This window comes from Clavelina lepadiformis, chromosome 3, assembly GCF_947623445.1.
Source record: "Clavelina lepadiformis chromosome 3, kaClaLepa1.1, whole genome shotgun sequence".
In the NCBI taxonomy this organism is placed as follows: Eukaryota; Metazoa; Chordata; class Ascidiacea; order Aplousobranchia; family Clavelinidae; genus Clavelina; species Clavelina lepadiformis.
In genome coordinates, this window is record NC_135242.1 from 16,391,795 (window position 1) to 16,404,361 (window position 12,567).

Consider the following 12,567-nt stretch of genomic DNA (forward strand, 5'->3'; position numbering starts at 1 on the left):
ATCAAACACCTTTAACTACGTTAATCCGGCCCTGATGTGGTTAATATAATTGACATAGTTGAACCGTGCTGTTGTTTCAACATCTGTTAAATCTTAGTATTGTATATTTCTGAATTATTAGACAAAGATAGAAAACCAAGTCATTGACTCGAGTTAACTTGAAAATTTTGGTTTGCTTTCGCTCAAGTCACAATTCTAATCAATTTTAATTGTCATACAATCGGTTTTTACATTGGTGAAGTAATCTTTTTCTAAATCACTATGAAACACATTTTGTTGCATGTGCAAAAGCGTGAGAACTGGATAAAATTAGACGCTATGCTTATAATAACGTTACGAGTATCGCGATGCTGCTTAATCACATATTTTTTAATTTGCCCAGTTTAAAACTGTCCTCCAGGTCCATTGGACAAGTGCAAGTGTCGTCAGCGTCTTGCCCGTGGGCACGCAATGGTAGGCTGTAACATCGCTCGGTATCGAGCAAGTGGATATATTCAGGCTGTGGGTAAGCAAGCAAGCGCGTACTCCAATACAAGAGCTGATGGCGGGTGCCTTTGCCAATTTTGAACACTGTAATTAAACTTCAGGCGAATAGTAACGTTTACAAAAAATACCCTTTTCAAATCAGCTTCAATCAAAGCATTGCTTGAGATAACGTTTTACCAAAACATTCTCTTTTGAGCACAAATTGAGAAATGACACTGCGATTTGCGGAAAATAACTAAATTCTTATATTTCTTTTGGTCCTAAGCAGAGGAAGGGCCGTAACAGAACACCTGCCTCGGGTCATCCCCAATTTTTGAAATTTAGCGTTTAAAGTTTTGCAGACCCCAGTATTTTCGAAACTTAACGCCTATGTATATATGAATGTTATGTTTGCAATGATTGAATTGACTATCACTGTCCACTTGCTTTTTATAAACTTTTTGAATCTCTTGTAAAACTTTAAAAAGTGTTCATGCAAGAAACAATACTTTGTATCTACATACATGTTTTAATATTATCTAAATATGTATGCCTTAAAGTAAGAGATTTGCTTTTTATGTTATGCAATTAGACTTGGAGGTCACAATAGGTGCAAATGCTTTTTTAGTTTATTGCGTTCCATGTTGGCATTAGTAATCAGCAAATACAGAAAAACCAAGGAAAACTAAATGTAATAAATGGAAAACTAAATGTACTAAATGTAAACTAGTACATTGTAATTGCAATCCTATTTTCACAGCTGTCAGATATAGTAGCAGCGTACCAACACAAACTTTGCTTCATAACCCTTATGCTGGTACAGGCCTTCTGTGATCGAAATTTGAAAGCATCTATTTTTAGACGCACGTGTCGATTAGACATGCCTTTTCATTTGCTGCGTCAAAACACGCTATGCAGAAGAAACATATTAAAATCATATATCAAAACATCAGTGGGCATTTTGCTAGCTACTGTCTAGACTCTAGACTTCTAGAGTGCCTGGCCAGTATGGGTGCTTGCGAAAAGTAGCTTTGTTACTATACTAAAGCAGAAAGTGTAGAAAGGTAACTGCAGGCAATTTCACTAAACTAGCATTTCACCTTTTAAACAAATCAGGCAGTGAAATAAGCTTATGCGTCTGAAAGCTTTTCTTGATAGAATATTTTTTGTGGGATTTCCATTATCATTAAACATTCTTCTATAAACTCTGTAATATAGTGGAACTGGGTAATTAACTAATTACACTACTATCTTAGGCTTGGTAGCCCACTTACTATCACCTTTCCATAATACTCCGTTTTTCGGAAAAGTGTACGAGAGCTGTTGCATAGAATCGAGCCAATAATGTGCAGGTTGTTGGCTTGTGTAACATACATAATTTGTCACATGTGTTAACCGTTACTCAGGAAACGATTGCGTACCATTTTTGCCGCAATATTGTAGGCCCTAATAGACTCGTTAGAAAAAACATTCACTTGATCCATATTCTCGAAATATGGGCCTGGAAAATGGTGTAGAAAGAGGACGCTTTCGCCCATGTACACTCAGTGGTCACGCTGGATAGCCTATACATGCCTTGAGGTCAATGATCAGATTATAAGCTTTTCTTTCTAAATCAGACGAGATATGATTGATAGGACATTTTTGAAGAATGTTTCACGTTTTATCCAAGGAAATCGGAAATAATCCGAAAGCGTTTTTGAAAAGTATACCACGACTGTTGCTGATCACTGCCCAAGTTTTTGTTTGTCTTATATTCTACTTGTTGTGGTATGCAGTATTGCAGGTAAACAGTATGTATAGCCTACCCAACGTATCTGCTTGTTGATTAAACTTACAACCGCTTACAATTGTTTGATTGGAATTGTAACTGCTTGTCTTTATGATAGAAATAACCACTTTTAGAAAATGAATTCAACTTTAACTACAACGCTTTACTAATCTGCTTTTCTCTGTTTAGCCTCTCCGTCTCGTGAAGAAAGACTGGTTTTGGTTTTTGGAAGGTATATGTTACCAAAGCTTGATAACAGTCGTCTGTTCTTGGCTGTGTGGTTTAGATAACAACGGTAAGCACATCATTTATCTGCCATACTTTGTAAGGTTCTGAACATACTCATAAAGATTGTAATTTATGTCGTGACGTTTGCAAAAATATGTATGGCCGAATAAATGTGGTTCATAATCAGTTTAGTGTAAGAATGCATGACATAACATTGACTTCGGTCTTCAAGTCAAACTTCTTATATTACTACATACCTTCATTCTACATTTTCAGCCTTCAGCACACAAAAATTAATATAAAGTTTAAGTTTTCAGCATATAAGAAAACCGGTATTTCAATACTTTTAAAACGCAATTGTATTGCAGAAAACTCAATAATGCTCCCTTATTTTCACGTTAAACTGTTATTTCCATCCTTTAATACATTGCTTTTGATAAGCTAACGTTTTCTTCCTAATTTGTTTTCTACGGTTTATGTTGTTACTTTAATTTATGGGTTAACAGTCCTGGAATGTGGCGAAGATGTGACCCATTTAATTGAGGACAATGTCTTAATTATTGCTAATCATCAAAGTCCAATGGACATCATCATCATTATGCTCTGCCTGCAGGTGACATTTTGCTGCGATGTTTGCAAACGATTATTTCAATGATACCAAAGTTGTATCAAACTGTTTTCGTCAGGGCAAGGGCAATATTTTGTCCAATTCTATGTGGATAATGAGCTGGATATTTCAGATTCTTCCCTTTGGAATGGTGTCGAAAGGCCATGGCGACGCATTCATTTTGCAGGTATGTTTTTACTTAATGACCTGTGAACATAAGTTTAAGCATTACCCATAAAATGAGTGACGAAACCTTTTAGGAATTTGCTTCGGGTCGTTGTTAAGTACTGTATATGATCAAATGCTAGGTTTATAACACACAACCCAATTTTAACGTGGCAAGCGTTGACATCATCGTTCTTTCAATATTTGCAGGTGTTTGCAATGATTGTAGTAAGCGCAGGTAAAGTCATGTTTTATTTATGCGAAAATTGGCTTACTTCAGATAACATCCATTTCCACACGGTAATTATGTTTAACGAAAGAAAGATACGTATGTTACCATGTATTGCTTCGTGCGGAAGTATTTACATTCATTTCGTATTGGGTTATTTGCATCCTTGGTTATTTCTAAAGAGTGCTAAAGGCTATGCGATGCTGAACGCCACCAATTTTTAGTTTTTTCACCACACCGAACTTCACTCTCAGATTTACCTGAGTGTTAACTTTTCCTGCAAATAAATAAATTTATCATTGATGCTGGAAAATTCTTTTCAAACGCAATGTAACGGTTTAAATTGCTTCTTGAAGTTTGCAGTCATTCATTACAAGGTCATTTATTTACACTGGCCCTGCTGACACAAAGCGAAGAGTGCAACGTACAATGTACAAAAAGGACAATGCAACTGTCAAACTGGAATAACCACCACCATTTATTAGAATGTTAACTTCGTCTTTTTATGTTTTTGGAAAATCTTTTTCACGATTTATGTCTGTCAAGTTTACTTTATAATGACGTCATACTTTCGGGTTCTCACCAACGTCAAAGTCGTTTTTTCATATTTTTGCAACTCTAGCCGTTTCGTACAGTTACACGGAGGAAGGATAAATTTATCCGAAAGATGATCTTCTTTTTGTACACAAAATATGGCTCTACTTGCGCTCATTGAAATAATTGTGACCATATGGTTTGTTATAACTTATATCAAATAATTTGATTTGCACCCACATTAACTGCCATTTAATGAAGATTTTATGTTTGGTTGTAGGGTGGGCACGCAAAACTAGTGGCTAATCTCCTCAAAATGGATGTATCAGAATTAAAAGTAAAGGAACTACAAAAATTGCGCAAATGTTTTCTGCAGAGCTATATTCGACTAAAAAGAAAATGGCTAATCCTTTTTCCTGAAGGTGGCTTTCTGAGAAATACGAAGCCAAGTAGCCAAAGGTAAAATAAAACAAATAAAAAAAAAAAAAAATTGGTTTTTGCAAAATAAAATACAATTGTTAGTATAAAATACAATTTGTTGGTTGCAAAATACATCTAAAATATTGGGCTTACGATCTGTTCAATGTTACACCTGATATTGGAAAGTTAAAGTCATTTTCACAATTACGGCACAATTATTAATGTAATTGAAAGTAAATTATTTCTATATTAACATAACCTCATTATCGTTTTTCATAACAAATAATTAAAATATTATCAAAGGCTATCGTTTAAAAAAGGCCTGTTCTTGAAGTGACATGTCTAAAATGTTGATAAATAGTATTGAGGATAAATCAGGCGAATAGGCTTAGTTACTGTAATACATACATGCAAATGTATACATAAATAAAACTATAAATGTAAATACAAATGAAACGATATTTGAATATGATTTAATCATAATATTATATGGCAAAAAGAAATTTTCCACATATTTCAGATACGCCAATAAACAAGGCCTTTCGCCTCTGAATAACGTTGCTTATCCAAAAGTAAGCGGAATACAAAATGCTATTGATGTGATTGGAGTAGAAACAAAAGATAGAGTGAGAGGTGCTTTCCATAGTATTTCGGATCCAAGCTTTGTGACATCGATACATAAACACAACTCTGGCCTCAATACTCTTTAAAGTGACAACTAACGGAAATATTATATTAAAGAAATTAACTGTAATTTAACTTTATGAAATTTATTGTGTAAAATGTTTTTAATTTATTTTAGAAAAACAAGACGAAAGTGGTGGATTTAAATGGATAATTGATTTAACCATAGGTTACAAGCGTGATTCATCTTTACTGAGTTACTTCATTGGTCATAACGGCCCCCAAACAGTAGTTTGTTATTACAGGTTGGCCAATAATACTTTTTCTTTTACAAAAAATTGTGTGAAGTAAAGTTCCGTTTAACTTACCCTGGCAATCACCTGTATCGGGTCGACGGGCCTAATTAAAGGCACAAGTTAAATTCTTAATAAACTCAACTTATTAATTATTCTTGTATATTAGGGTTTATTCAGCAGAAGATATAATTGGAAATTACCGGAATGGCAGCAAACCCGCTCGAGATGAAAAAATATCCCAATGGTTAAATGATCGTTTTGTTGAAAAAGATCAAATTTTGGAAACATTTTATGAGTCAGGAAAATTTCCGCACGCAGAAAATTGTCGAGTGAGTGAGCCATTAAGATGGTTTTTGCTGTTTGGTGTACACGTTTGGATAGTCGCCTCGTTTGTTTTACTTATGTTTGGTTTACATATATTATGTTAAATATTTTATATTTAACATACAGGAGCATATGAAGTACTTGCATGCGTTACATCATATTGTTTATTTATTTAGAAATTAATGCATATTACCTTTAGACCTGCAATTATCATTTTTGTTCGTTTTCTAGCAATATACTGAACAAAATCATTTTCTCTATGGCCTATATTGTGCCTTGAACATACTGTTAAAATCAATCTTGCAGTTTACGTTATACTTGGTTATATAGCATACAAAACTGCTGTAAATTGCTCTGAATAGTAAATAAAACCGAAAAGCCAGTGTGTTTAACAGTGGAAGAAAAAATGCTTTAAATAAGGTAAGAAGTATTTTTGACGTTAGACGCGCTTAGTGTGGTTACTTCCTAGCTGACGGAGAGGACCAGTCTTGTATATATACGTTGTAGTCATCGGTTTAACAGAAGTCTTTAATATGGTCAGCAGAAAAGGCCTTTTTACATTGCTTCAGAAAACCGTGGGTGTAACCAAACTTCTTTAAGTAATTGTGTCATTTCATAAAAAAATCAAACAAGAAATTGTTGTAAATCATGGTTTGCAATCAGTCATTTTCCAGAATGACTCATAAAAGAAGGTTTCGATATAATGCCAACAATCTTTCACACTTTTTTCCTTGCTGCTGTCCAAAGCTTTTTGCTAGTCAGAGAATGGAGCATATATCATCACATCAGGAGTGACGATGTTTTTTTTCAATTTTGCGTGTCTTTGAACCAAGATCAAAGTACGCAAGATGCCTATAAGAGAAATGCCAAAAGGAATACGCTAATGACGCGGCCCTGACAGCGCACTCTGCTGAGGAGGTCTTTTAATAGGTTACCAAGCGCTTGTAAGCCTGTAATAAACTTGGATTAGCCATCGATCTTGTGGCGGCCAAGGTGCCACTACGCGGTGATTCTGTTTTTTGGACATATCACTTTAAATTGTCTCTTCGCTGATTTTAGTGATATGGGTGGTATTTGCTCGTTACTGTATATATATGTGTGTGCGTACTCGTTCTTCAAGCAGACGAGAACAACAATACAAGTTGAGTTTTAGAGTTGGATTAGTTTACAAGTAGGCTACGCTCGGGACAGTTTGTGCTCACTGGGAAGAAACGCAACCAACCTTACTCGTTATCACGGAGGTAAAACTTTCCGAGCGCCGCAGTCTAAATGAGACAAACATTCTCGGACAGGATGTTAACAATCATACATGCATTTCCATAGGAAATTTTACCCTCCTGGATCCATCTCGGATCCACGGTTTCCGTAATCTTTCCTTGAACAATGATTTGATTCGAATAGGAGAAATGGCAAAGCTGTTACTCGTTCGAACAAAACATTGTAGAACAACACCGTGTTCCCCACCCAAACAACGGTTTAAGTAAATCTAGCTTAGCTCACTGCTCTATGGCAGCTAAGCAACATGGACTCCCTATTTCCAACAACAACACACATTCAAAATTATTGGCATAACCTCAGAAAGCTTGCTTGTATCACTTGGCGACTTGCTTGTATCACTCTGATTTGGTGATGTTAGACGAATGAAGATTCCTACGGATACGTTATATGGGTCTAGGTCGGTATAGAAAAATCACACCCATGCACTTCAAAGATGTCTGCAACAAAGATTTCCTGGAAGGGCACATCGACCCATTGAGGCTTGGAAGACGTTGACAGCAACAGTTGAAGAACCACTGTTACTTTTGAGGTAAGAATGGATTAAAGAGCGACGGAAGAAAAGGAAAGACTCTTTAAGTATTCATTTGCGAATACATACTAGCTTACTGAAACAAGATATACAGATTAAGGCTGCCAGACGTCCGTGAACGCAAGGACTATGCTTGGATATTCTGTCAAAACTGCATGGCCATGTCCTTGCTCCTTGAAACGTGTCATTGTTCTTGAGTAATTTATTTTTGGAATATCAGAAAACTTTTATATAGTGTTACAAGTTATAGCATTCGCTAATCGGTAACCGCAAAGATTTTTCGATATTGCTGAAATGGTATATCTGTAAGATAGGAACAAACGTTGCAAAAGTGTAATGCATACGGCATGCCATATACAGTGTGTTTATTTACTAGTTTATTCAATGACTGAAAGGCAGTTGCTACAATATCAACTCCAGGATTGCAAATTGATTTAGTTAAGCTATAAGTTAGTTAAAACTTTAAAAGTGCCGCGACATACAAACTGAACAATGGCAACGTTGTAAACCGATATTGTACCTTCTGCTTTTCCCAGTTAACTTTTTACTGAAGTTGTAGACTATAGTCAGTTGGATAAGTAGTAATTTTTTGAAAATGTCTACGCGATTTTGTAGATGCGACAGGAATAAAAAACGTCATATACCCTTATTGCCAAACAGAATTCACAGCGTGCATGCAGAAAAAAATTCAATAATCTAGTCGTAGGCTACATCCATATGTTCTTGAAAACGTTTCAGGTGATCTGGCAATCCTACTGCAGATCCCAGATCGGACTGTAGGCCTATTAGTAAAAAAAGACTTTGCAAGCCAACAAGTTTATTGCGGCAGAATGATGCCAGCCATGCCAAATTTTTGTACAAAAATTTGTAAAAATATATGTTTGCACAAAAGACTCGTTTATCTCTACGACTTCTATGCCATTTTTTATTGCAAGCTTACTTCGCCATATTTTTTAAATTTTACTTCGAATTTTATACGTTGTTTCAGTTACACGTTATGCAAAAGTGTTGAATTGGGTTACAAAAAATGTATTGGTAGATGTGTACAGAGATATGTCGCCACCATGTGCAAAGCAACAAGTCCTAAAACAAAGCAACAAATTCTAAAAAGCTGCTTCAAAATAAACGTTGTTGGGAACTAGTTTTTTAAAATAAATTAACAAGTTTTTTACCAGCGTTGTCAAAGAATGCAAACAGAAACTAACGATGACAAAATGAACAGTGGGTAAAAGAATTTCAAAAGTTTGCAGCTATCCGTTACAATGAAAGTTGAATATTGCCTACTCAAACATAACTCTTAATGGTTTGCAAATGTAAACCTATATATTCTATAGAAATGAGTGCAACTGAACATTATGCAAACACTTCGCAAAATTCTATGAGAATCTCCAGTCATCATCTACAGCGTCACTCTTTTGCTCAACAAACCAATCGTCTAGAGCAAGGTCACGTTCAAATACATCTTTCCACCGTCGAAAAAATTCTTCCCTCCTGGTTTTATACCTTGCTTCGGCGAGCGATTTGCGCAGTTGAACCTAGAGAAACAATCCTTCCTGAATTCATGCTGTTCACAACCGTCAGTGACAAGAATGCAGTTCAAACAAAATTTTTTAATGCAATGACACCATATAAGCTTAGCTTCCGTAACATGCTTTTGGCTAAAACTATTAAACGAAAAAATTATTACACGTACAGTATGTTATACCAATATAATATATTAACATGACTATATAGTGATGGTCTATACTTAAATCTCCTAGCATCTCAGTTAATCTTAAAGTAACTCATGCTGCTTATAGTTCATACGGGATCTGAGATATTGGAAAGTGAACTTGGTATTGCTAACAGGCTGCATTGGCGTGAAGATAGCATGATGGAGCAAATACCATGGAATTGCTGAAGCATCGTGTAAGGTTTTCAAACTTGTTTTCAAAAACCTTTTGCGGGATACGGTTCAGATTATTGCAATGAAAGTTTGATGTTATACTTAAAGATACCACTGTGAATGCAACATTTAATGTGCGAAGAATGCAGTTATGTTGGAAAAAAGCTTTCTTGTCCTTTGTTTACCTAAAGTTTTAGACAGATTACGTCGAAAAGTAGCCAAATTACGTTGGCGCTCATACCAAAAAGTTGCTCCAGAAATTCTCATAGAAAGCATAGTGACGTTATATGAAAACGTAAAAGTATGGATAAAATTTAAAGATAGCCCATTCGAGCAGTCTTTCATTATGAGGTAGTCGGTCAATTCAACTCAGCGATGATTCAACCCAGAACAATTCATCCAACGTAAGATTAAACCAAAGACAATTCCACCCTCAGATGTTGGCTGGGTCATCCCGGGTTTAGTTGTATTTAGATTGTATTGTTCTGAGTTGAATCGTCCGTAGGTTGAATCAAGCTGGAACCATCCTATGACACCGCAGGTTTGTGGTGTTCTGGTTGCAGTCGAGGGCAGAATACACAAAACCGTGGACAGTGATGTTGTATGGTTCTGATCAGAGAATATGAAGTTGGCTGAAATGGCTAATTCATGCGAAACTATATCGATTCCGTGATATTTATAGTTTCAACGTTTAAGATGTATTATATTAATGATGAAAAATTATATTCATGAAGAAAACGCCATACGAAGTAAGTCTGGAGTGTAACAATTAAAAATCTACAAACGATCGGGTTTTACTTAGGTATAGCGGCTTAGGGATGTGGAAATATGAAAAAAGCTCGGGCTTATAGGAACCTGAGCTTTTGACTTTAACGTTTGTGAGTAACAGTAACCTAGCGTAAGGTAGCCTATGAAGTCATGATAAAACATACAAGAAAGTTTAAATATGAGCAATATGTTTTTGCTGTTATACTGTAGTAGTGTAGTGTATAGACTACGTCAGAAATGGGTTTTCGGTAATAAACATTTTAGTGGATATATAAAATGTAACTATTGGACAGACACAAGTAGTGAGATCGATTTATCAAGAAAACTTGTAGAACGTTTAGAATCATATATATCTGTACCGTATAATCACTTTTAACTTATAGTCTGCTGTGTTTTTAAAGCGAAAGAAAAGATTGTGTTTGATACGCCTGGCATGCACATGCGCTACTTCCAGGTCCATAATTTCGGGAGAGAAGCTCTGTTCGTGAGAACACTTAAAACTGGTGCCTTTCGTGCCGAGCCTTCGGCGCTTCGGGCTTGCGTTCGGCAGATTCCTATATTTAGCTGTATTTGTAGTACTTAGTAATTATTATTGAACCAGTGTAGAGAGAGGATCAGGGGGGGGCGAATTGGTCCTGGCTTACGAATTTTAAAGGGGCCTATTGTTTGCAAATCACATTGATGGTTACACCTCCATAAAGAAAGCATGTAGTAATAGTACAAAAGCTAGAAAGTATTATGCAAGAAACACAAGTTTTTGTGGCTTTATCGATTATATTCCAACAGCGCCGTAGCTAAGCATCGGTTTGTGCCCATGCATGTGGGCAAGGTGTGAACCCTCAGAGTGAGTTCTGGTTTACATATAAACTTTTGTTTTGCAGTGTATAAAGAAAACAAGCTTTAAAATTTGAGAGGTGGAAGTTTGGTTACATAGCCTGTTGATTTTACATTTATTTGAAGTGAATACAAACGAAACTATAAAGAAATAATAGTCTTATTTGATCATTTTATGTACATCACGTTACTGACGTTGTAAAAACGTTCTTAAAACAAAATTTTGTGAAACATTTATTAGTAAGTTATTAACATATAACCAAAGAAGTTTAGTGTTCAATGAGGGAACGTATATATACCTTTCGACTTTTGCTTAATTTTAGCTTGAACTGCATGGAAAAAATGCGTTGTGATTAAAATCTGCATAGAGTGTCAATTGACACTGGTAGCAACAACCTTTAATGAATTACCGTATGTATTTAAGTATCACGAGCTTAGGTTACTTAATTTTTGCAGTGGCCCAAATTTACTTTCTGGCCTGAGCCCACATTGCGCTCTACACGACCTTGCTTGTTATGCGCACGGTGAATTTTACGTTGATTACAGTCAGTACGAAGATGTACGACAATAAAAAGCTATTTGGCACATACGGCCAAATATTTGTTGTAATTCCCAGTGTGCAAACGAGATATTATTTATAGAAGTAGCACATTCGCCACGGACTTATATCATTCTAATCGCAAATTAGGTTTACTTTAGGTAACAATTACTTGTCATTACCTCCATTCGCAAAACTGAACTTTTAGTTGGTCGGTGTTTGTCCGGGGAACTTTCTGTATTTCCCTTAGGCCGCTCCTTTTCACTAGGAAAAACCTCTTCATACGTTACACTGTTTCCCGAATTTGACAAAACTTGCTCTGTATAGAGATAACCTTGCAAGATGATAGGCAACAAAATGCGCAGGGTATAAAGAGTAAAGGGTTAGGCTATACAAATAGTTTGGCAGTTTTTATGTCTATTTAGTGTGCAGTTATGAACAAAGATCTTCAAACATAACATACCAAGAAACTTGTGAGAATCTATGGTTTCCTGATCAATCATCTGCATCCTTTTCTTTTTGTCTTTTTGTAATTGTTCGAGTACTTTACCCAAAGCCTGGACTGCTCCGACATTTTTCTTGTGAGCTCTAGTTTGTGACTGATTTGGTAAATTATCTCCCATTATAGTAACTGCGACACTTGATTTTTAAATTTAAACAAAGTTCTTGCTAAAACACAAATTTACTGGTGTAACTTTTAAAACCTATAAAGTAATTTTGATTAGTCAGAATTTTCAAGTATAATTTCAAAAAAATAATCATTAATTCGAAAGATCTATGAGACTAAATCTATTCCTTATCATTGACAATTATAATTCTTTGTTGCCGCTTAAAGACTAGAAAGCCTTTATCGTACATCAAACAACCTAGTCGGCATTTAAGTTAAGGTTTGTTGTCTGTAGATCGGGTCCAGTTACATTTTTGCGGTGTGTGTGGTAACTTTATACGGATAAACACAACTGAGAATTATAGAAAATGAAAACTTATCTATTTGTATCATTTTTGTACAGCGGAGAGTCACAACGAATGTAACGTTTCAGTGAGTGTATGTATATAGTATGCACTATGACTA

The 12,567-nt window shown here is 35.5% G+C and overlaps 2 protein-coding genes across 2 annotated transcripts; one reads left to right on the plus strand and one right to left on the minus strand.

Moving 5' to 3' along the window:
* The first annotated feature begins 1,656 nt into the window (after nucleotides 1-1,656).
* LOC143449357 (acyl-CoA:lysophosphatidylglycerol acyltransferase 1-like) lies at nucleotides 1,657-6,050 on the plus strand. The gene is made up of 8 exons (XM_076949522.1): nucleotides 1,657-2,251; nucleotides 2,426-2,531; nucleotides 2,971-3,077; nucleotides 3,151-3,258; nucleotides 4,280-4,458; nucleotides 4,940-5,052; nucleotides 5,222-5,348; nucleotides 5,506-6,050. Exons 1-8 carry the CDS (start codon nucleotides 2,117-2,119, stop codon nucleotides 5,765-5,767), a joined length of 1,137 nt encoding a protein of 378 aa, XP_076805637.1. The 5' UTR covers nucleotides 1,657-2,116; the 3' UTR covers nucleotides 5,768-6,050.
* A 2,107-nt stretch (nucleotides 6,051-8,157) lies between these two features.
* Nucleotides 8,158-12,194, minus strand: LOC143449762 (uncharacterized). The gene is made up of 3 exons (XM_076950077.1): nucleotides 11,959-12,194; nucleotides 11,678-11,814; nucleotides 8,158-9,005 (listed from the first exon to the last, which is right to left on the minus strand). Exons 1-3 carry the CDS (start codon nucleotides 12,116-12,118, stop codon nucleotides 8,847-8,849), a joined length of 456 nt encoding a protein of 151 aa, XP_076806192.1. The 5' UTR covers nucleotides 12,119-12,194; the 3' UTR covers nucleotides 8,158-8,846.
* Between the last annotated feature and the right edge of the window lie 373 nt (nucleotides 12,195-12,567).

Excerpts from the sequence above, each read along its gene's own strand:
- LOC143449357 (XM_076949522.1), top strand. The coding sequence starts at position 2,117 with ATGTTTCACGTTTTATCCAAGGAAATCGGAAATAATCCGAAAGCGTTT. Across the intron at positions 2,532-2,970 it reads GTGTGGTTTAGATAACAACG|TCCTGGAATGTGGCGAAGAT; the intron begins GTAAGCACATCA and ends ATGGGTTAACAG. Across the intron at positions 4,459-4,939 it reads ACGAAGCCAAGTAGCCAAAG|ATACGCCAATAAACAAGGCC; the intron begins GTAAAATAAAAC and ends CACATATTTCAG.
- LOC143449762 (XM_076950077.1), bottom strand. The coding sequence starts at position 12,118 with ATGGGAGATAATTTACCAAATCAGTCACAAACTAGAGCTCACAAGAAA. Across the intron at positions 11,815-11,958 it reads AGATTCTCACAAGTTTCTTG|AGCAAGTTTTGTCAAATTCG; the intron begins GTATGTTATGTT and ends ATCTCTATACAG. Across the intron at positions 9,006-11,677 it reads GTTCAGTTTTGCGAATGGAG|GTTCAACTGCGCAAATCGCT; the intron begins GTAATGACAAGT and ends TTGTTTCTCTAG.